At 37.3% G+C, this 25823-nt stretch overlaps 1 protein-coding gene across 1 annotated transcript in view; it reads left to right on the top strand.

The window, feature by feature from the left end:
• LOC110576179 (solute carrier family 22 member 10-like) overlaps window positions 1-24281 on the top strand; it is a 34510-nt gene extending 10229 nt beyond the window's left edge. Inside the window, 7 exon segments of the mRNA XM_021685251.2 lie at window positions 15706-15860; window positions 15963-16131; window positions 17585-17708; window positions 18963-19078; window positions 20923-21135; window positions 23278-23388; window positions 24074-24281. Of these exon segments, the coding sequence (XP_021540926.2) occupies window positions 15706-15860; window positions 15963-16131; window positions 17585-17708; window positions 18963-19078; window positions 20923-21135; window positions 23278-23388; window positions 24074-24281 (1096 nt within the window).
• Window positions 24282-25823: the final 1542 nt, after the last annotated feature.

The raw sequence follows: 25823 nt of genomic DNA, 5'->3' as shown, positions 1-25823 counted from the left end.
ACCACAATGCTTTGAAACTAGAACTCAATCACAAGAGGAAAGTCAGAAAGAACTCAAATACATGGAGGCTAAAGAGCATCCTACTAAAGAATGAATGGGCCAACCAGGAAATTAAAGAAGAATTAAAAAAATTCATGGAAACCAATGAAAATGAAAACACAACTATTCAAAATCTTTGGGATACAGCAAAGGCAGTCCTAAGAGGAAAGTATATAGCAATACAAGCCTTTCTCAAGAAACAAGAAAGGTCTCAAGTACACAACCTAACCCTACACCTAAAGGAGCTGTAGAGAGAACAGCAAATAAAGCCTAAACCCAGCAGGAGAAGAGAAATAATAAAGATCAGAGCAGAAATCAATGAAATAGAAACTAAAAGAACAGTAGAACAGATCAACGAAACAAGGAGCTGGTTCTTTGAAAGAATTAACAAGATTGATAAATGCCTGGCCAGACTTATCAAAAAGAAAAGAGAAAGGACCGAAATAAATAAAATCATGAATGAAAGAGGAGAGATCACAACCAACACCAAAGAAATACAAACAATTATAAGAACATATTATGAGCAACTCTATGCCAGCAAATTAGACAATCTGGAAGAAATGGATGCATTCCTAGGGATGTATCAGCTACCAAAACTGAACCAGGAAGAAATAGAAAACCTGAACAGACCTATAACCACTAAGGAAATTGAAGTAGTCATCAAAAATCTCCCAACAAACAAAAGCCCAGGGCCAGATGGCTTCCCAGGGGAATTCTACCAAACATTTCAAGAAGAATTAATACCTATTCTTCTGAAACTGTTCCAAAAAATAGAAATGGAAGGAAAACTTCCAAACTCATTTTATGAGGCCACCATGACCTTGATCCCCAAACCAGACAAAGACCCCATCAAAAAGGAGAATTACAGACCAATATCCCTGATGAACATGGATGCAAAAATTCTCACCAAAATACTAGCCAATAGGATCCAACAGTACATTAAAAGGATTATTCACCACGACCAAGTGGGATTTATCCCTGGGCTGCAAGGTTGGTTCAACATCCACAAATCAATCAACGTGATACAATACATTAACAAAAGAAAGAACAAGAATCATATGATCCTCTCAATAGATGCAGAAAAAGCATTTGACGAAGTACAGCATCCTTTCTTGATCAAAACTCTTCAGAGTATAGGCATAGAGGGTACATACCTCAATATCATAAAAGCCATCTATGAAAAACCTACAGCGACTATCATTCTCAATGGGGAAAAACTGAGAGCTTTCCCCCTAAGGTGAGGAATGCAGCAGGGATGTCCACTATCACCACTGCTATTCAACATAGTATTAGAAGTCCTAGCCACAGCAATCAGACAACAAAAAGAAATCAAATGCATCCAATTCGGCAAAGAAGTCAAACTTTCACTGTTTGCAGATGATAGGATACTTTATGTGGAAAACCCAAAAGACTCCACCCCAAAACTGCTAGAACTCATACAGGAATTCAGTAAAGTGGCAGGATATAAAATCAATGCACAGAAGTCAGTGGCATTCCTATACACCAACAACAAGACAGAAGAAAGAGAAATTAAGGAGTCGATCCCATTTACAATTGCACCCAAAACCATAAGATACCTAGGCATAAATCTAACCAAAGAGACAAAGGATCTGTACTCAGAAAACTATAAAATACTCATGAAAGAAATTGAGGAAGACACAAAGAAATGGAAAAACGTTCCATGCTCATGGATTGAAAGAACAAATATTGTGAAGATGTCAATGCTACCTACAGCAATCTACACATTCAATGCAATCCCCATCAAAATACCATCCACTTTTTTCAAAGAAATGGAACAAATAATCCTAAAATTTGTATGGAACCAGAAAAGACCTCGAATAGCCAGAAGAATGTTGAAAAAGAAAAGCAAAGCTGGCGGCATCACAATTCCAGACTTCCAGCTCTATTACAAAGCTGTCATCATCAAGACAGTATGGAACTGGCACAAAAACAGACACATAGATCAATGGAACAGAATAGAGAGCCCAGAAATGGACCCTCAACTCTATGGTCAACTAATATTTGACAAAGCAGGAAAGAATGTCCAATGGAAAAAAGACAGTCTCTTCAGCAAATGGTGTTCGGAAAATTGGACAGCCACATGCAGAAGAATGAAACTGGACCATTTCCTTACACCACACACAAAAATAGACTCCAAATGGTTGAAAGACCTCAATGTGAGACAGGAGTCCATCAAAATCCTAGAAGAGAACATAGGCAGGAACCTCTTTGACATTGGCCTCAGCAACTTCTTTCAGATATATCTCCAAAAGCTAGTGAAACAAAAGCAAAAATGAACTTTTGGGACTTGATCAAGATAAAAAGCTTCTGCACAACAAAGGAAACAGTCAACAAAACAAAAAGGCAACCCACAGAATGGGAGAAGATATTTGCAAATGACACTACAGATAAAGGGCTGGTATCCAAGATCTATAAAGAACTTCTCAAACTCAACACCCAAAAAACAAATAATCAAGTCAAAAAGTGGGCAGAAGAGATGAAAAGACACTTCTCTGAAGAAGACATACAAATGGCTAACAGACACATGAAAAAATGTTCATCATCATTAGCCATCAGGGAAATACAAATCAAAACCACATTGAGATACCACCTTACACCAGTTGGAATGGCAAAAATGGACAGGGAAAGAAACAACAAATGTTGGAGAGGTTGTGGAGAAAGGGGAACCCTCTTACACTGTTGGTGGGAATGCAAGTTGGTACAGCCACTTTGGAAAACAGCATGGAGATTCCTCAAAAACTTAAAAATAGAGCTACCCTATGACCCAGCAATTGCACTACTAAGTATTTACCCCAAAGACACAGATGTAATGAAAAGAAGGGCCATATGCACCCCAATGTTCATAGCAGCAATGTCCGCAATAGCCAAACTGTGGAAAGAGCCGAGATGCCCTTCAACAGATGAATGGATAAAGAAGATGTGGTCCATATATACAATGGAATATTACTCAGCCATCAGAAAGGATGAATACCCAACTTTTACATCAACATGGATGGGACTGGAGGAGATTATGCTAAGTGAAATAAGTCAAGCAGAGAAAGTCAATTATCATATGGTTTCACTTATTTGTGGAATATAAGGAATAGCATGGAGGACATTAGGAGAAGGAAGGGAAAAATGGGGGGGGGGATTGGAGGGAGAGATGAACCATGAGAGACTATGGACCTGAGAAACAAACAGGGTTTTAGAGGGGAGGGGGGAGGGGGGATTGGTTAGCCTGGTGATGGGTGTTAAGGAGGGCACGTACTGCATGGAGCACTGGGTGTTATACGAAAACAATGGATCGTGGATCACCACATCAAAAACCAATGATGTATTGTATGGTGACTAACATAACATAATAAAATTTAAAAAAAAAAAAAAAGCTTCTGAACAATGGTCTTGGCACCAAAAGCACAGGCAATGAAGGCAAAAATAGACAAGTGAGATTACATCAAACTAAAAACTTCTGAACAACAGTGGAAACAATCAATAAAATAAAAAGAAAATCTACAGAATGGGAAAAATATTTGCAATCCATATATTTGATAAAGGGTTAATATCCAGAATATAAAGGAAACCACTCTAATCAAGAGCAAAAACAAAAACAAAACAAATAACTTGATTAAAAAATGGGCAAAGGAACTCAACAGATACTTCTCCAAAGAATACATTGAAATAAGCAACAGGTATATGAAAAGGTGCTTAATATTACTGACCATCAGGGAAATGGAAATCAAAACTGCAATGCAATATAACCTTACAACAGTTTAAATGGTTAGTATATCCAAAAATTTGTTGCCAAGACCAATGTCAAGGAACTTTTTCTCTGTTTTTGTTTTGTTTTGTTTTGGTTTGTTTGTTTCCTAACTGTTTTATGGTTTCAGGTCTAATGTTTAAGTCTTTAATCCATTTTGAGTTAATTTTTGTTAGTGGTATAGATAGGGGTCGAATCCATTTTAAGTTAATTTTTGTAAGTGGTATAGATAGAAGTCAAATTATATTTCTGCATGTAATTATCCAGTTTGCCCAGGACCATTATTGAAGAGACTATCTTGTCCCCATTTTGTATTATTGGCTCCTTTATCAAATATTAGTTGACCGTGTTACTGAATTTTTTGATTAGCTTTAATAATTTTTTGGTTGAGTATTTAGGATTTTCACTATATAAGATCATATCACCTACAAACAGAGACAATTTAATTCTTCATTTCTGATCTGATGTCTTTTATTTATTTTTTCTTGCCTAATTGCTCTGGCTAGGACTTCCACTACTATGATGAATAGGAGTGGTGCAAGTGGGCACCCTTGTCTATTCCTGAATTTAGAGGAGACTCTTTCAACCCTTTACCATTGAGTATAATGTTAGCTATGGGCTTGCCATATATAGGTTTTATTTATTTCATAGGTTTTGGTATGTTGTGTTACCATTTTTATTTGTTTCAAGATTTTATTTATTTCTCTTTTGATTTCTTCTTTGACCCATTAGTTTTCCAGTTGTTTAATTTCCACATATTTGTGAATTTTCCATCTTTTCTTCTCTATTTCTAGTTTCATCCCATTGTGGTTGCAAAAGACACTTGATATAATTTCAATCTTCTTAAATTTGCTAAGACATTTTCTTGACCTAACGTATAGTCTGTCTTGGAGAATGTTCCATGTGCATTTGAGGAAAATGTGTATTCTGCTGTTGTTGGGTGAATGTTCTATGTGTATTTATTATGGTCATTTTTTCTAAAGTACAGTTCAAGTCCAATGTTCCCTTATTGATTTGCAGTCAATTTATTTATTGTTGAAAATGGAGCTACTATTTTTGTGTTTTTGTCTGTTTTTACCTTCAGATCTGTTAGTATTTACTTAATATATTTAAGTGCTCTTATGTTAGGTGCATATTTACTTATGATTGATATATCTTGTTGATGAATTAAGCTCTTTATAATTATATAATAACCTTCTTTGTCTCTTTTTTTTAATTGGAGAATTCAATCCATTTGTATTTAGAATAATTATTGATAGGTAAGGCTCAATAATTTCATCTTATTAATTAATTATTTACTGGCTATTTTGTATGCCCCTTACTCCTTTCTTCCTCTTTTGCTGTCTTCTTTTGTGAAGGATCATTTTTCTTAGTGGTATACTTTGATTCTCTACTCTTTATACTTTGTGAATCTAATGTAGCTTTTGTTTGTGGCTACTATGAGGCTTACAAAAAATATAGATACAATAGCTTATTTTATAAGTATAAAATAAATGAATGAAATAAATAAATGAACCTTGGGATGCCTGGGTGGCTCAGTTGGTTAAGCGGCTGCCTTCGGCCCGGGTCATGATCCCAGGGTCCTGGGATCCAGTCCCGCATCGGACTCCTTGCTCGGCAGGGAGCCTGCTTCTCCCTCTCTCTCCTTCTGCCTGTGCTCTCTCTGTCAAATAAAATCTTAAAAAAATAAAATAAATAAAATAAATGAACCTTAAGTTCATTCACATACAAACACTACCTTTTTACTTCCTCTCATCTATGTTTTTGTTAAGTGTTCTTATAAAAAATAAAATATAAGTTGGTGAGAGAAACCTTTTGCAGTTAATATGTATGGCATAGTTTGTAGTGATGATTTCACAGGTGTATACTTAATTCCAAACTCAAGTTGTAAACATTAATTATGTACAGGTTTTGTATGTCAAAACAGAAAATCAAAAAATTAAATAATATATGAGCACTAAGTCTGGTCTTTGATCTGGAGTGCCATTGTTTCTAAGTCCTCTTAGCTGACAGAACAAGGAACTGCATGTGTGTATTCTAACCCATGTATATAAACGTGTATAAATATTTCTATGTGTAACCATCTGCATGTATATTAAGATACACATGAGTTCATACTAACGTCCCCACTCTAATCTGTTACTATAATGACCATTCTAGTCTCCTTCCTTTGCTTCTCTGTGAATTCCCTCTCCAAAAGTGAAAAACTTGTGTTCTACCAACCACCATCCACATAGTCATTTGTTCAATTCCAGTATACACATGCATCAGCATCAGAATTGTTAACCTGTAACCTCCTTGGGAAACAACTTTTATCAACTAGATTACAGGACATATGTGTAGTTTCTTTACCCTTGTATATTTTAGGCATGTCAAAAATCATTTAGAAATTTGCATGCTATTGAAGTTGGCATTAATTCAAACTACATTGTTTTAAATTTTGGATGTTAAATGTCATCACCATGGTAACCACAAAGAAATATCTCATAATACACACAAAAGGAAACAAGAAGAGACTCAAAATGGTTCATAACAAAAAATCAAGTAAACATAAATGAAGGCAGTAATGGAAGAAATGAATGATGAAAAAGGTGTAAGACATACAGAAAACAGCAAAATGGCAGTAGTTCCTGATCGAAACTAATTTAAATATGAATAGATAAAATCTTCCTAACAAAAGGCAGAGATTAGCACAATGGATAAACAAAACATGATCCAGCCATAATAAAACATGGTGCAACCATATGCTGTGTACAAGAGACTCATTTTAGATCTATAAACACAAATAGATTCAAAGTGAAAGGATGCAAAGAGATATTCCTTAAAAAATTGTAATCAAAGAGAACTGGGTTGGTTATAATAACAGACAAAATAGACTAAGTCAAAAATTGTTACAAGAGAAAAGGACATTATATATTGATACAAGGGTCAGTTCATCAAGAAGCTGTAACAATTATAATCATATATGCATCAAAGAAAAAAGTCCCCCAGGGCGCCTGGGTGGCTCAGTCGTTAAGCGTCTGCCTTCGGCTCAGGTCATGATCCCAGGGTCCTGGGATTGAGCCCTTCGGCAGGGAGCCTGCTTCTCCCTCTCCCACTCCCCCTGCTTGTGTTCTCTCTCTTGCTGTGTCTCTCTCTCTGTCAAAATAAATAAATAAAATCTTTAAAAAAAAAAAAGGAAGAAAAAAGTCCCCCAATATATATAACAATCATTGGCATAATTGAAGGGCAAACTAATTCTCTAGTAGTAGTTGAAAACTTCAATGCCTCAATTTTTTTTACTTTGTTATTTTTATTTGTTTGTTCATTATTTGTTTATTTATTGCAAATTATGTAGAATTTAAAATGAATGCATTTTAAGCATGTTGTTTGATAAGTTTTGACAAAGGCATAAACAAGTGTAACTACCAGCTCAACCAACCATGATGGAAATATGGAGATTTCCATCAACCCAGATGAAACTCTTGAACACTTTTCAGGCAATTTGCATCCCTCAGACACTATGCTGATTTATATGAGCATAGAATTTTATCTGTTCTAAGACTTCATAAAACTGAGTATTTTTTTTGTGTTTGGCTTCCCTAGCTGAACTAAAAAATTGACATTCCTACATTTGGTTGCATTTAGCTGTAGTTCTTTTTTATTTTTTTTAACTTCTGAACTTCAGCTAAAAGCATTCTCTTTCAGGATATAAGTTTTCATTTTTCTTGGATAAGTGTCTAAGAGCAGAATTGTTGCATTACAGGTCTATTTTTAACTTTATAAAAATACCTGATTTCCAAAGTGGTTGCTGCATTTGTAACTTACACTGAAAAATTATGAGACTTTAGTTGTTCTGTTTCTTCAAGAGTATTTGGTAATGAGATTTCAGTATTTATCAATACTAGTGGCTGTGAAGTGATATTTCATAGTTTGAATTTGCTACTTTCTGATATCTAGCAATGGCAATCTCTTTTAAATGTGCTTGTTGGTTATTATTTTATCTTACTTTGTGAAGTCATAAGTGTTTTGCATTTTTGGATTGTTATCTTTTTATTCATCTGTAGAAGTTATCAATATATTCTGATAAAGTCCATCAGAGATATCTAGGGAAATATTTTTTCTCAATCTGGCTTATAGTTTTTTTCTTGTCTTTAAATGATTTATTTGGAAGAGCAGATGTATTTAGTTATAATATAGTTGTCTATTATTTTTTTCCTTTTATTCTTAGTCATTTTTTGTCTTATTTAAAAAAATCTGTTTATCACAGTGTTACATAATATTTTACTATACTTTATTTCTTATACTTCAGCTTTTATTTGTGTATGATGTCAGGTAGAAGGTTGAGGGATTTTTGTTTGTTTGTTTGTTTTTCTTTCATTCAGATACTCAGTTTTTCCCACATCCTGTGTTGAACTTTTTTTCTTTCCAGGTACTTGCCTTGATACCTTTGTCAAAAATTAACAAAGTTTGGACAAATAAAGATGTGGATTAGTTTGCAAATCTTTTGTTGAGATTAATTGTATTCATGAGGTTTATTTCTGTTAAATATAATTTTCTTATACTTTACAGATTTTTAGTAATATTTCCACTTTCATTTCTAATCTTGGAAGTCTTTATTTTCTCTCATCTATTCTTTATCATTCTTCCTGTTTTAAAAAAAATTTTTTTTTATTATTAACATATAATGTATTATTTGTTTCAGGGGTACAAGTCTGTGATTCATCAGTCTTACCCAACACACAGCACTCACCATAACACACACCCTCCCTAGTGTCCATCACCAAGCCACCCCACCCCCCCACCCCTCTCCCCTCCAGCAACCCTCAGTTGGTTTCCTGAAATTAAGAGTCCCTTACGGGGGTGCCTGGGTGGCTCAGTCATTAAGCGTCTGCCTTCGGCTCAGGTCATGATCCCAGGGTCCTGGGATCGAGCCCCGCATCGGGCTCCCTGCTCGGCGGGGAGTCTGCTTCTCCCTCTCCAACTCCCCCTGCTTGTGTTCCCTCTCTCGCTGTGTCTCTCTCTGTCAAATAAATAAATAAAATCTTCAAAAAAAAAAGTCTCTTATGGTTTGTCTCTCTCCCTGGTTTTATCTTGTTTCATTTTTTCCTCTCTTCCCCTATGATCCTCTGCCTTCTTAAATTCCACATGACAGTGAGAACATATGATACTTCTCTTTCTCTGATTGACTTATTTCTTTTTTTTTTTTTTAAGATTTTTTATTTATTTATTTGACAGAGAGAGACACAGAGAGAGAGAGAACACAAGCAAGGGGAGTGTGAGAGGGAGAAGCACGCTTCCCGCCGGGCAGGGAGCCCGTCGCGGGGCTCGATCCCAGGACCCTGGGATCATGACCTGAGCCGAAGGCAGACGCTTAACGACTGAGCCACCCAGGCGCCCCTGATTGACTTATTTCTCTTAGCATAATGCCCTCTAGTTCCACCCACATCGTTGCAAATGGTGAGATTTCATTTTTTGATGGCTGCGTAATATTCCACTGTATATATACACCACATCTTCTTTATCCATTCATTTATTGATGGACATCTGGGCTTTTTCCATAGTTTGGTTATTGTGGACATTGCCACTGTAAACATTGGGGTGCAGGTGCCCCTTCGGATCACTACATTTGTACTTTTGGGGTAAATACCCAATACTGCAATTGCTGGGTCATAGGGTAGCTCTATTTTCAACTTTTTGAGGAACGTCCATACGTTTTCCATAGTCAGTGCCTCAGTTTTAATAATGGAGTAAACATATAGAGAGAAGAACAGTAAGGAGATAGAGGACTTGAGCATAAACTAGCATGGCTGACAGACATTTGCAGAACTCTCTATCTGACAACAGCAGAATATACATGCTTTTTGAGGGTATGTGGAATGTTATTTAGACCAGACTGCATTATAAGGCTCAAAACCAGGAATCAACAGAGTTCAAAAGATCAAAATTATATAAAACATTTTCTCTGATTACAGTAGAGTGAAACTAGAAATCAATAGCAGAAACAAAACTGGAAAATTCAAATTCATGGAAATTAAACAGCACACTTACAGACAACAAATGGGTCAAAGAAGAAATCACAAAGGCGATTAGAAAATACTCAGAGATCAATTAAATAAAAAATTCAACATAAAATTTATGGGATGTAGTGAAGACAATGCTCAGTGGGAAATTTATAGCTATAAATACCTACATTAAAAGAGGAAAAAGAAGGTAATGATGTCAGCAAGAGGGCAGAATAGGAGGTCCCCAGCCTTATCCTCATATTGAAACAATGATTTAGCAGTCATTCACACACAAAAATGCCTTTGTGGGAACCTTGGGATTCAGGTCAGAGATTTCAAAATCTCAGTAGAGCTAAGACTGAGAAGGGTAGCCTTGAGAAGCACTCTAGTACCAGGCCCACTGATTGTGGTCTTAGATGTAGACCTGAAAGGAATCTGCCCCCTGCAGATCCAGTTCCAACCTAACTTTTCTGTGACTCTGACACAGCCCCATCCACCAAGGGACCCAGGAAGTGTCATGCTCATTGGTGACCTTGATTACAGACCCACTGATCTCAGACCTTACTGAGGACCTTGAAGTGGACCTGTGACCCTGCACACCAAGGTTCAGAGCAGTCTTGCCAGTCCAGGGCCCTGGCAGGAGCCACACCAACCCATACTACCAGTAAAAGGCCCACTAACTGGGCCTGATCATGGAACACACAGCAGCCACACGACCCAGCTCCAGCCTCACCCAACCATGATCCTGGAGGCAGTCTCAATAGTCTGCGTACTCAGGAGGAGAAGGTATTTACCTGCCAAAACCAGTCTATAAAGTCAAGAAGTGTCTGCTACTTCAAATGCAGAGACAAAAATGCAAGGCTATACTATCATGAAGAATCAGACGAACATGGCACCACCAAAAGAAACTAATAAAGCCCCAGTAACCGTCCCTAAAGAAATGGAGATCCATCAACTTCTTGAGAAAGAATTCAAAATAATTATCTTAAAGAAGCTCAGTGAAATACAAGAGAGCACAGATGGACAACTAAATGAAATCAGGAAAACAGTACATGGACAAAATGAGAAGTGTAATAAACAAAAAACAAAAAAATAACCAAATAGGAATCCTGGAACTGAAGAATCCAGTCACTGAACTGAAAAATTCAATAGAGAGCTTCAACATCAGGCTTGATCATGCAGAAGAAAAAGTAAGTGAACTCCAGGAGAGGTCTTTTGAAATTATCCAGTGAGAGGAACAGAAAGAAAAAAAAAATTGAAAAAGAGTTCGGAAAGCATATGAGACTTATGGGACAAAATCCAGTGAGACAATGTATGCATTATGGGTGTCCTAGAAGGAGGAGAGAGAGAGAGAGAAAATGGCAGAAAGCTTATTTAAAAAAAATAATGGCTAAGAACTCCCCAAATCTAGGGAGAGAAATGGACATCTTGATTTAAGAAGCCCCAAAGTTCCCAAATAGGTAGAATCCAAAAGGGTTTATGCCAAGTCCAGTAGAGCTAAATAATCAAATAATCAAAAGTTAAAGAGAGTATTTGTAAAGCAGCAAGAAGAAAGTGATTTGTCAAAGACAAGGGAGCTCCCAGAAGACTATAGGTAGATTTCTCAGAAACCTGCAGTCCAGAGGAGAGTGGGAGGAAATATTCAAAATATTGAAAGAATAACCTGCCAACCAAGAACACTTTATCTGGCAAAACTGTCTCTTTATACCATATGATTTTATTCACATGTGGAATTTAGGACACAAAACAAACAAACAAAGGGAAAAAAAGAGATAAACCAAAAAACAGACTCATATTTATAGAGAACGAACTGATGGTTATCAGAATGGAGGTGAGTGGGGGGTGGGGTAATTGGGTGATGGGCATTAAGGAGGGTACCTGATGTGTGAGCACTGAGTGCTGATAAATTATTGAACACGACATCTGAAACTAATGATGTACTATAAGTTGGCTAATTGAATTTAAATTAAAAAAAAAAGAACCAGTCAGAGTTGAAGAATGCAATAATTGAAATAAAAAACACATGAGAGGGCATCAACAGTAGATTAGTGGATGCAGATGAACATATCAGTGATCTGGAAGACAGGGTAATGAAAAGCACCCACATGGAACAGCAAAAAGGAAAAGAATTTTTTAAAAATGAGGATAGGTTGGGTCACGTGGGTGGCTCAGTCAGTTAAGCGTCTGACTCTTGATTTCAGCTCAGGTCATGATCTCAGGGTTGTGAGGTTGAGCCCTGTATTGGGGTCCACGCTGGGTGTGGAGCCTGCTTAAGATTCTCTCTCTCTCCCTCTCTAAAAAGAAAATTAAAAAAAAGAAAAAGAAATTAGGGAAGACCTAAATAAATGGAAAGGTATCCTATGTTAATGAGGTAGGAAGATGTAATATTAGCAATGTCAGTAGTACTTAATGCAATCTATAGTTTTAATGAAATCCCTATCAAACTCCAACATTGTTTTTTGCAGAAATGGAAAAGCTGAACCTCAGATCCAGATGAGATTCCAAGGGGATCCAAATAGTCAAACAATGTTGAAAAAGAAGAATAAATTCAGAGGACTTATGCTTCCTGGTTTCAGAATTACTACCAAGCTACAGTAAATGATTACTACGGTTTTGGCATATGGATAAACATATAAACCAATGTAATAGAACTGAGGGTCCAGAAGTAAACTCATACATTTATAGCCAACTGACTTTTGAACAAGGGTGCCAAGACCATTAAATGTGGGGAAGAACAGGCCCTTCAGCAAATGGTGTTGAACAACTAAATTTTCACATACAATAGATTGAGGTTTACCCTACGTGCACCCCAATGTTTATAGCAGCAATGTCCACAATAGCCAAACTACTGTAATATGGAAAGAGCCAAGATGTTCATCAACAGATGAATGGATAAAGAAGATGTGGTATATATATATACAATGGAATATTATGCAGCCATCAAAACCCCCCCGAAATCTTGCCATTTGCAATGACGTGGATGGAACTAGAAGGTATTATGCTAAGGGAAATAAGTCTATCAGAGAAAGACAAGTATCATATGATCTCACTGATATTAGGAATTCTTAATCTCAGGAAACAAACTGAGGGTTGCTGGAGTGGTGGGGGTGGGAGGGATGGGGTGGCTGGGTGATAGACATTGGGGAGGGTATGTGCTATGGTGAGCACTGTGAATTGTGTAAGACTGATGAATCACAGACCTGTACCTCTGAAATAATACATAATGCATTATATGTTAAACATATAACAAATAATACATTATATGTTAAAAAAAAGAAGATAGTAGGAAGGGGAAAAGAAGGGGGGGAAATTGGAAGGGGAGATGAACCATGAGAGACTATGGACTCTGAGAAACAAACTGAAGGTTTTAGAGGGGAGGGGGATAGGGGATGGGTTAGCCTGATGATGGGTATTAAGGAGGGCACGTATTGCATGGAGCACTGGGTGTTATATGCAAACAATGAATCATGGAACACTACATCAAAAACTAATGATGTAATGTATGGTGACTAACATAACATAATAAAATAAAATTTTAAAAAATGGTAAAAGAAAAAAAAAAGAATGAGGTTTACCCCTACCTGATACTCTATGCAAAAATTAACTCAAAATGAATCAATGATCTGTAAAACTCTTAAAAGAAAGCATAGAAGTAAATGTTTACAAAATAATGCAATATATGTTAAGAAAAAAAAAGAAGAGGAAGAAGAAGAAGAAGAAGGTAGCAGGAGGGGAAGAATGGAGGGGTGAAATCGGAGGGGTAGATGAACCATGAGAGACGATGGACTCTGAAAAACAAACTGAGGGTTCTAGAGGGGAGGGGGGTGGGAGGATGGGTTAGCCTAGTGATGGGTATTGAGGAGGGCACATTCTGCATGGAGCACTGGGTGTTATGCACAAACAATGAATCATGGAACACTACATCTAATACTAATGATGTAATGTATGGGGATAATATAAGAATAAAAAAATTAAAAAAAAAAAAAGAAGTAAATGTTTACAACCTTGTGTTTGGCAATGATTCTTAGACCCCAAAAGCACAAACAACAAAAGAAAAATAGGTAGATTGGATTTCATAAAAATTAACATTATCATTATCAAGGAAGTTAAAAGACAACCTACAAATGGATGAAAATATTTGCAAATCATATATCTGAAAAGGGCTTACTATCCAGAATATATAAAGAACTCCTACATCTCAACAACAAGATGATAAATCATAAAAAATCAGCAAAGAACTTGAATAGCTATGTGGAGAAATTGAAACACTTGTGCATTGATGGTGAGAATAGAAAGTGGTGCAGCCACTGTGGAAAACAGTTTGGCAGTTCTTCAAAAATCTAAACAGAATTGCCATATGAACCAGCAATTCCCTTCCTAGGTGCATACTATAAAAAATTGAAAACAGGGACTTCAACAGGTAGTTGTACATTGATGTTCATGACAGCATTATTTATAATAGCCAAAGGTGAAACAATCCAAGTATCCATCAACAGATTAATGGATAAACAAATATGGTATATATACACAACGCAATATTATTTATCCAGAAAAAAAGAATGGCACATCATACAACACAAATAAACCTCAAAACAACTGTGCTATATGAAATAAGACAGGCACAGAAGGACAAATGTATAAATCACCTTCTATGAAATATCTAGACTAGGCAAATTAATGGAGATAGAAGGTAGATTAGAGATTATTAGAAGGATAAGAGGGAAGGGGAGAATGAGGAATTATTGCTTAATGGTTATAGAGTTTTTGTCTGGGGTGATGAAAATGGAAATTGTAGTGATGATTTTGAAACATGATGACTGTGGGCGCCTGGGTGGCTCAGTTGGTTAAGCGACTGCCTTCGGCTCAGGTCATGATCCTGGAGTCCCGGGATCGAGTCCTGCATCGGGCTCCCTGCTCGGCAGGGAGTCTGCTTCTCCCTCTGACCCTCCTCCCTCTCATGCTCTCTGTCTCTCATTCTCTCTGTCTCAAATAAATAAATAAAATCTTTAAAAAAAAAAAAAGAAAAAAAGAAACACGATGACTGTAATTAACCACTGAATTGTTTGTCTCCAAATGATTAAAATGGCAAATTTTGTATTATATATTTCTTACCACAATAAATATATTCAAAATTGTCTCCAACTATCATTGTGAATTGTGTATCTAATTTTGTCAAATTTGTTTCATGTGTTTTGTAATTTTTTAAGTGTATATACATTTGACATTTTCAGCATTATTTCTGGAAATGTATTCTGTTTTGAAATTTATTTTATTTGATATTAATATAAAGACTGCAGTGTTCTTCTTATTACTATATGAATTGTATATCTTTTTCTATCACTTTACTTTCAACATATAGTATTTTAAGTATGATTCATGACAGCATATAATTTCTTTTTTTAACCTATTCTGGTAATCTCTATTATTTGATAGAGTGTTTGGGCTATTAACAATTAATTTGATTAATTGTGGTTGTTATGGTTTTGTTTCAGTCTAATTTTTTTTTTGTTTTCTATCTTATTTCTTGGATGATGATAATGATCATGATGTGGGATCATTTGTTTGGGATGATTCTTTTTTTTTTTTTTTTTTTTTTAAGATTTTTTTTATTTATTTGAGAGAGAGAGAGCACATGAGAGGGGGGAGGGTCAGAGGGAGAAGCAGACTCCCTGCTGAGCAGGGAGCCCGATGTGGGACTCGATCCCGGGACTCCAGGACCATGACCTGAGCCGAAGGCAGTTGCTCAACCAACTGAGCCACCCAGGCGCCCAGTTTGGGATGATTCTTAACAAAGAATCACTTGTTAAAATATTCTCTAAATTTCAGAGTATGCTTTTGGTTTTCTTAAGTTTTGTTTTTGTTTTTGTTTTCCCCCCCACAAATTCTTATTGCTCCCATAATCTAATCTGACTCTCTGTTTCTTAGGTTTGGGAGAAAGTTGATTCTCAGGTGTTGTCTCCTACAGCTTACCATCTTTGGGACCAGTTCAGCTTATGCTCCCACCTTCTTCATTTACTGCTCACTACGCTTCTTGTCAGGTTGTTCTTCCATTGTCATCCTGACAAATGGTGCTATGCTCAGTAAGTCAACAATTTTGATCTTCTCCATTTTCCAAGCCTTGACTTTGACCTTGAAATTTCACCTTTATCTGACATTAATATCCCAGTTGGGTTTTCTTTCAGTCATAGAATGGATAAGGCCCCCATCTAAAGTCATGGCAATAACACTGATGTCCTGTGCCTTAAGTATGGGACAGATACTACTGGGAGGACTGGCATTTGCCTTTCAAGAGTGGCGCACTCTGCAGCTGGTGGTGTCTGTACCTTTCCTTGTCTTCTTTCTCTCCTCAAGGTATGGCCTTCTTTCTCATTTTGCCTTATGGAAACCTGGGAAGAAAATGAGGACTGAATTGGGATATATTGATTTTCTTATTTCCTGGACCCTTTCTTATTGTCTGGACCTAAAACTCATGTCTCTCATCTGTTCAGGCTATGTAGTTTGATAAGTAGAACAGGAAGTAGTAATGACCTTTCTGTGTGGGATTCCTAGGTATTTTTTGTTTTGTTTTGCTTTAAGTCTTACCCAGTATAGCAGTCATAGAGTTATTCCAATATTATTTTCCTTAATATAAAATACAGACTCAACTATTTCAAAAAGAAATATTTTTAATTCATTTTTTGGCTTTGGAATGAATCAGGTTATGGTAGTTTTCAGATTTTCATTTTTGTAGGTGAAGTTGGGTAAAAGGAATAAGGCAGCAAATTTATTCATAAAAGAGCAGCATGGTTTCTTCAGTACTAAAGATTGGCATGCAGATTGGATGATTGACGTCTTGTGTTTAGCAATCCCTTTTCCCTTAAATAATTTTAACAAACATTTATTTATGGAAAACTTCATCCCTGTACTTAAAACCATCTAAAGGAGAGTGAGCTTTATTTCATCATGGAGACACTATAGATTTAATGCAATGAGATGAGTTCAGAGAGAGAGGAAAGTGTAATCCATGCCAAATGCAGTTCAGAGAGAGAGGAGAGTGTAATCCATGCCAGACTTATCCATTATGTCATTATATCCTACAAGGAAGATGGTACTACGGTCCCCATTTTATTGATGAGAAAACTGAAGCAGATGTAAATAAGTGACTGACTTATGTGTAAGTTACCAACATAGCTGGTAGTGGCAGGAGTACTTCTAATCTTTGTTGGGCTTTAAGCTTACATAATCTGGGGACTTTTTTTTTTTTAAGATTTTATTTATTTATTTATTTATTTGAGAGAGAGTGAGAACTAGAAAGAGAGAGAGCACACACACAGAGGGAGAAGGGGAGAGAGAAACAGACTCCCCATTGAGCAGGGAGCCTGATGCAGGGCTCGATCCCAGGACCCCAGGATCATGACCTGAGCTGAAGGCAGGTGCTTAACGACTGAGCCACAGGTGCCCGGGACTTCTTTTTTTAAAAGACTATATATTATGAGCACAAATTTGATAGAACTATGACAAGCTTTGGAAGGGAGTTATGCATGAAGAACTCTCAAGCTTAAGCTTCATACCTTCTTTGAAAATCTGTTGAGTAAGCAGAGAGGTGAGTTCCCTCCAAAGTCTGTGTTCCTGACCATGAAGATGTACTGCAATGGATTTGTCTTTCTTTTATTTTCCTAGTATTTGTGAAACAAAACTCGAGTTTTTATTCCTAACCCAACAAGTGGTGGATATTAGATGGAAGGCAAAAAGCATCTGTAGTCAATAATCATATGACAAATAAGCAAGAGAGAGTTGATTGCACTGTGTGCTCTTCTTCCATCAGGTGGATGGTGGAATCTGCTCGATGGCTGATTGTCAACAATAAACCAGAGGAGGGCTTGAAGGCACTTAGAAAAGTTGCACACACAAATGGAATTCAGAATGCTGGAGATGCCCTGACCTTGGAGGTGAGCAGGAAATGGAAGGTGGTTACTGGGTTAGAGGGAAGACATAAGCTGACTCCACCTTCTTCTTATTGAGATAGACAAACTGTTTTCCTAAAAAGCGTAGCCAAGAAGGTGAGTTCAGTTCCCTAGCCTTTCATGGCCACCTTACACAGAAGCTGTTTTGAGCACTGTGCAACCACCTCTTCCTTTAGTTCACTTCCTGATCTGAATCTATAATCTATAACTCTTGTGCATATCCTGCACCTTTCCATGGCCTCATTTTCTTTCTTTTTTTCTTTTCCTTTTCCCAAATTTTTATTTAAATTCTGGTTAGTTAACATATAGTGTAATGTTGGTTTCAGGATTCATATGACACCCAGTGCTCAACACAACAAAGGCCCTCCTTAATATCATTTTTGCTGCCAAGGTCAAAGAGGTTGCTGCCTGTATGCTCCTCTAGGATTTTGATGGATTCCTGTCTCACATTTAGGACTTTCATCCATTTTGAGTTTATTTTTGTGTATGGTATAAGAAAGTGGTCCAGTTTCATTCTTCTGCATGTGGCTGTCCAACTTTCCCAACACCATTTGTTGAAAAGACTCTTCTTTCCATTGGATATTCTTTCCTGCTTTGTCAAAGATTAGTTGACCATAGAGTTGAGGGTCCATTTCTGGATTCTCTATTTTGTTCCATTGATCTATGTGTCTGTTTTTATTGAAATCTTGATATTTACAAGGATGTGGATGGAACTAGAGGGTATTATGCTAAATGAAATAAGTCCATCAGAGAAAGACAAATACCATATGATTTCACTCATTTGTGGAATTTAAGAAACAAAACAGATGAACATAGGGGAAGGGAAGGAAAACTAAAATAAGATGAAAATTGAGAGGGAGACAAACTGTAAGAGATGTTGAACCCTAGGAAACAAACTGAAGGTTGCTGGAGGGGAGGTGGGTGGGGGGAGGGATAACTGGGTGAAGGGCGTTAAGGAGGACACTTGATGTAATGAGCAGTGGGTGTTTTATGCAATTGATGAATCACTAAATTCTACCTATGAAACTAATAAAAAATATCATTTTTTGCTGTTTAATATCCTGGAGTCTCCTTTAACTTTCTACATCTTCTTTTATATCCCTTTCACACCTGTGATTTCATGTATAATAAGTTATGCTGGAAAGAAAGGGAGCATATCTCTCCTGTCCTGTTGGGTACTGGGGCTCACCAGTACCTGGCACTGTGTTGGCAAATGAAACATGTTTGTTGCTGTTTAAGAGTTTGAGATCCAGCATGCAAGACGAGCTGGAGGCAGCACAGACCAAAGCTACTGAGTTTGACTTGTTCTGCACCCCCAACTTGCGTAAGAGAACTTGTCTCCTGCTATTTGTGAGGTGGTTTCACATAGTGCATGACAACCTTAAAAAGGGGGAGACATGAATCTATTTATTTCAAAGGTTCTAACAGTGTGGTGGGGGTGGGTGTGCTGATTTGGATATAAAAGATGAGGAAAACAGACTGAATACTGTTGTGCTGGGAGATGGGCAAAAGGTTATAAAAAGACTCACCATATGATGAGGAGTTAATTGTGTCATATTACTCCATAGTCTCATCCTTGGAGATTGATGCTGGGACTTCCACCACAGTACAGATTTGGCCTTTAGTTTCCTTCATTTTTTTCTTCCAATTTTTTTCAAATTTTTATTTAAATTCACTTAGTTAACATATAGTGCAATAAAATCTTACTAACACTAATGTGTTAGTAATAGATTGTGAATAGATTGTGAATATATACAGCTCAATAAACACTTCAGTGTGTGAAAATGTAACCAGCACCTGGATCAAGAAAATCCTAATTCCTGTCATAGATCCCCTACAGTGACAACCACCATTACACTGGCTCCACTCTCATTTCCTCCTCACTGTCTGCTTGAATGCCCATTAAACTTACCAACTGTCCTGCTCCCCATCACCACTGAGAAGTGTTGCCTGGTTTTGACTTTCACATAATATAAATAATAAAATGGTTTTGTGACAGCACCCTCTCCTCAAGCTTATTTATGTAAGATTCATCCATGAGATGAACACCCTACAATTTCTTGATGTACTTCAATATTGCTGAACTTGTACTTGTTTCAAATTTGGGGTGTTAGCACTAGGAGTTCCCTAGAAAATCTTGTATTTTATCTCTTGAAGGATGTAAGTACTTACTTTGGTAGGATTGGGGGGGGATTTTAAATTTAATTCTGAATTTTTGAAGATTTACCAAAAAAAAAAAAAAGCATATAGAACAATATATACCCACTGCCAAGCTTAAGAAAATAACTATTGAATTTTACTATTTACCTCTTCCTAGACATAAACTAGGAGACTATGTCTTCATTTCACTGGATTGTGATTTTTCACTTTTCTCTTATCAACTAGGTCACAGGCTCAAGTTTCTGAGTCCTAGACAACTTGAGCAGAAAGGAAAGCAGAGAAAATTGTCAAGAAAGGACTTACTTGGTTAGAATTGCTGTGATCTGTGGTGGCTTCTTGGGCTGTAATGTCTAAATGTAGCTCTCTCTGGGTATAGCAGATCACTAAAGTGGACTCCTCTCCCTTAGATACTTTCTGGGTAAATTGTAGATCCCCAGTGGGAACCTCTGATTATATTTCCTATGGTACAGTTGGTGCATATTTGCTTGAATTCTGACATTTTCTCTCAGCCCTAGAAAATCATATATGGGCCTTAAATTCCCTAGAACTGTGTCAGACCTCAGGACATTGTGCCCCCAGATAAAGGGGACTTGGGTAGTCTCTTCGCAGCTTCAGTCACTGGTTGAGCAAGCTGAGCAAGAAGTAGTTGAGTTTTTCACAGTATTGGGGTTGAAAAGAGAAGGAGGACTCACAGCATACTGACTACTCTCAAAAAAGATCTCCTTACCCCCAGGTTTTAATCCTTCTCTATATCATCCAGTTTGGTGATTGGGACAGGTTATATTTCCCAGTCATTGCCAACTCTTTACTTAGGGACTCAGATGAAAGAACGACAGAAGGAATATTGTTTTTATATATTGCCAGGCAATTATTTATGGTAACTTTAAAATTATACCTTAAAATAATGTATTATACAAATCAGACTGGGCCTTTGTTCTTTAACACTGACCACTAGCTGTCTGGGTCAATATAGTCATCAACTGCAGCATGTAGGCTTTAAATCTTATGGCATGTGTCTTTTCTCCTTTGTTCATTACAGATTCGCAATCACAATACCCTTTTACGGCATCATGATCAATCTACAGCACTTTGGGAGCAATATTTTCCTGTTCCAGATAGTCTTTGGAGCTCTCACTGCCATAGTCCGTTGTCTTCCTCTTTTAGTACAGAATCATATGGGCCATCGAACAACCCAGACACTTTTCATGTTCCTGGTGGGACTTTCTGTTTTGGTCAACACCTTTGTGCCCCAAGATGAGAGAAGGCTGGACTTTGGGGGAAAGAGGTGTCTTTTCCCCATCCTTTAGGGATTGTATTGGTCACACTTGCTTGAAGCTAGGAGAAAAGAGAAGTGCCAATTAAGAGCTAAATATTCCCCCAAACCAATCTGAGGGTTTAAAGCAAATCCTGCTAAGAAGCTAACTCTAGGACTGGTTTTTCTGGTGATATTTTCAGAATATGTGGCTAATAGTGTCCATTCTATTCTTTGGCCTAAATTATCTAAAAATTTAAGGTAATAATAACTCCAATAATAACTCCAGTATTTTCACCCTAATGATCTCATTTAAGCACAAAGCAGAATCCAGGGTCTAACTTGCCAATTGTATGCCTCTCTGTCCACAATGTATTATAATCTAGAGACAAAGTGAGGGATACCAATCGCTGCTTCTCTATAATGTACACACCACAAAGAGTTGGCTCAATCACAGAACTGTCCAGAATGAAGTTCTCCCTTTATAGAAGAGAGCTGTCATTACACAATTGTCATTACTAACTTTTCACCACTTTGCATGGGAATGTGTGTTTGTATGACAGTAAAAGTGATTAAATAACTAAGTAGAAAAAATAAGTTGTTGGGAAAAGAGCCAAAGGTCCACAAGGGGCAGCTCAGACATATTTCTCTTCATCACATCCTGGAAGTATCTAGAAACTGGTGCCATTTATTCCTGACAGTTTCTTTAGGATAGCAATTGATCACTTGCCTTTTGGACTTTCACATTTTTAGTAACAAGCATGAAGGGCCTAGGTTTTGCAATTACATCTCATGTGAGGACACAGTGTGATCACTTGCTCTGCTTGGGCTCTTCATTACCAGCTTTGATGACTGTCTACCTCCTGATTGCTCTGTATCCACATGCGAGTGTGGTGTTAGGTCACCATCACAATAGCTCTTGCTTATGGGAGTCTTCTAGACTTCCAGGAAATGAAAATTTCCCCCTTTTTTCAAGTAGTGAAGGAGTATACAATAGGAAAAAGGAATTAAGCAGATTAAAAGCCTAGTATTGCATGGAGCACTGGGTGTTATACACAAAAAATGAATCATGGAACACTACATCAAAAACTAATGATGTACTGTATTGTGACTAACATAATGCACTAAAAAAATAAAATAAAAGCCTAGTTCATTCCAGTTAGATGACTTTGTAAGTTAATAGAATGATGGTATGTGATGACCAGGAGAACCTTAGTGGGCACTAAGCTTCAGCTATGTCCCAATGCAGGAATGTACCTTACAGCATTACAGATTGGTGGACTCTACTCCTTAGAATATCATTAATGATACAGGCTTATTCCCTTACAATAGAATCTTTTCCAATATTATAAAGCTATAATTAGTTTTCTTTTTATATTGGGCAGAAAATCAATTATCTGAAACTTTCCTTTATTGGTTCCCAAATTCTGACATTTTTTTCCCCAAATAGAAGTTTCCATTCTTGGTTTCTTATGTCTAACATTTTTCTAGATATGGCTTCTCTTCAGCCTGTCTGCTAACAGAGTAGTCTTGTTTTTTACTACTCCATCATGCCATACCCACTCCATAACCATGCGATATCTATACTAGGTTGATTGACACATCCAGGCTTACCTGGGATTTTCCTGGTTTTGTCAATGAAAATCCCTATTGCTAAAACCCCCTAATTCCCAGGAAAACCAGGATCACCTGTCACTTTAAATTCTGCACTTTAATTTTAAAATTTAGACAACTATAAAGTTGTCGAGTTTAAAGCTGAGTCTTAGACTCAGTAATTGTCTACATGACTGTCCCACCTTCTACAATAAAGATATAATACTGGACAGAGTCAGTAAAAGCAAATTTCTGCCAGATTCACCTCTTCCTCTCCTTCTTTAGAAAATCTCACATATGCAGAGATATTTGCTGCAATTAACCCAGATAATTTTGTGTGCTTTCTAGCACCTATGTTGACAATTCTATATTTCTCAGCTTATCAACCACTCCATGCTCTCTGACACTATAGAATTTTCTACAGTATAGCTCAAACAAACCAATAACCTACAAGGTTTTGTTTTTTGGTTTTTTTTTTTTCTGGTTAAATTTGGTGGATGCTGATTCCTTCAGCCCAAATTTCTTAGTTTCACTGGTCTTTCTGTCTCCAGAAATGCAGACCCTGCGTGTGTCTTTGGCAAGTGTGGGAATCAGCTTTGCTGCTGCTTCTGTCACAAGTTTTTCTGTCCACCTCATTGAACTCATCCCCACAGTCCTCAGGTATGAGTTTTTGAATGTTCTGCCAGGGCATAAAACAGGACATTCTCAGCTAATTGGCACTTATTACAGAAATAAACACAATGAGGCCTATTTATTATAGGGGTGTCTGGGTGGCTCAGTTGGTTGAGTGTCTGACTCTTGATTTTGGCTCAGGTCATGATCTCAGGGTCATGAGCTAGAGCCTTACATAGGGCTCCATGCTGAGCATGGAGACTGCTTGAGAATCTCTGTCTTTCTCTCTCCCTCTGCCCATCCCCTCCCACACACTTTCTCTCAAAAAAAAGACCTGTTTATTATAAAAGCAATCATTTGTAATTGTAAATGTAATAATATGCTAACAACATTTTAGCCAAAGTTTATTGAAAACTGACTTTGTGCCATGCACTGTGCTGAGCAATACTTTAATGCGTCATTTCATTAATCTTTCAGACAACTCATCAGGGTAGGTGCAATGTATAATATTTTGTGTAAAATTATGAAAATGAGTCTTAACACACTTTGAGCCTGACAAAGACAGCTAGAAAATCATAGAGCAAATCTAAAAAATAAGTGTTTGTCATCAAAGCCCATGTACTTAATAATTGTGTTCTAGCATCTTCCATCTTTTATCAAGTCAAAATAATGTATCTCAAATTACATGCATAGATTTTTACCAGATTATTATGTATTGTTGTTTACTCCTCAGGGCAAGAGCTTTAGGACTAGACACAATGGCTAGTAGGTGTGGGGCAACACTGGCTCCCCTCTTGATGACCCTAATGGCCTATCTTTCCACTTTGCCCTGGATCATCTATGGAGTCTTTCCCATCATTGCTGGTCTTGTTGTCCTTTTCCTACCTGAATCAAGGAATCTTCCTCTGCTCAACACCATCCATGATGTGAAAAATAAGTGAGTAAATCTTCTAGCCATCTCCTGGGAGGAACTGTGTGCCTGAGGTCTGTGGGTGAGAAAGGCAAAACACCACATGAGTCCTTCAGATCATTGAGAAGGTTCAGCTTTGCCTGGGATACTTCCATCTCAGGCCACTGCCTTTCATTAGTGGCAGGGTCACTTCTATCCCCTGTGAGTTCCAATCTAGATTGCAGAAATCCCCTCTGCCCAGATCTCATCAGTAGTTTCAGTGGTGAAGAGATGAAAATCGGCTCTGTTGTGATGGCACACACATTCATGATGGTATTTCATGATTCTGAGATCCACAGGAGACTCAGATATGAAGGGAAAAGAAATGCCATGGCTAGTAAAGGAATAATGTTAGGAAGATCACACAGAGTTAAATTTTTTTTGAAAAGATAATAGAAAGAAATCTTGTTTAGGTGCCTTGGTATTCAGAGAATTTTGCTGCTACAAGTAATGGAAAGATTGAGGATAGAGAAAATAAGAAACTAGCAAAATATTTTAAATGAGAAAAAATGGTAAACTAGTTTCCTAGGGCTTCCATAATCAAGTTCCACAAACTGAGTGACTTAAATTTTTTTAATTTTTTTTTTAAGATTTTATTTATTTGCAAGAGAGAGAATGAGAGACAGAGAGCATGAGAGGGAGGAGGGTCAGAGGGAGAAGCAGACTTCCTGCTGAGCAGGGAGCCCGATGTGGGACTCGATCCCGGGACTCCAGGATCATGACCTGAGCCGAAGGCAGTCGCTTAACCAACTGAGCCACCCAGGCGCCCAAACTGAGTGACTTAAACAGCAGAAATTTATTTCCTTACAGGTCTGGAGGCTGGGAGTCTGACCTCAAGTGTCAACAGGGCCACATTCCCTCTGAAGACCTTAGGGAAAGGTCTGTTCCAGGCCTCTCTTCCAGCTTCTGGTGTATCTTTGGCTTGTGGCAACATAACTCCAATCTTCACATGGCATTCTCCCAGGCATACCTCTGTGTTGAAATTTTCTCTTTTGTGATACTAGTCATATTGATTAGGGGCCCATCCTACTCCAGTATGACCTCATTTTAACTAATTATATCTTCAACAACTATATCTGAATGTGATAATTTCACATTCTGAGATACTGAGAGTTAAAACTTCAATGTAGTAATTTGGGAGGGGGCAACACAATTCAACACAAACAAATGAAGAGTTCCCTTAAGATTGTCAATCCACTTCTTGACTTTCCAAAGATGTCACTGGCCAGAGGTCTGAAAAGACCAAGTGAGAGTAGCAACTTTTAAAACTGCTTTCTTCGGTCTTATTGCAGGAATTTCTCAGATCTGCACAGGCAGCAGGGACTTTTCCAACATTAATATCAATGTGCCATGAATTTTATTGGATTGTAAAAAGCCAATAGTTGGAGGATCAATTTGTGCTTGTGCAGGGAAAGCACACAAACTTATTTTTATCTTTTCTTTTTTTAATATTTGTTTTTGTTTGTTGGTTGGTTGATTGATTGGTTGTCTCTGTTTTGTTTTTCCAGCAAAGAATTCTCAAGAAAAGTAAATG

This window comes from Neomonachus schauinslandi, chromosome 11 (assembly GCF_002201575.2).
Source record: "Neomonachus schauinslandi chromosome 11, ASM220157v2, whole genome shotgun sequence".
Classification (NCBI taxonomy): domain Eukaryota; kingdom Metazoa; phylum Chordata; class Mammalia; order Carnivora; family Phocidae; genus Neomonachus; species Neomonachus schauinslandi.
The sequence above is the reverse complement of the archived record's forward strand: the minus strand, read 5'-3'. Positions and strand labels throughout refer to the sequence as shown.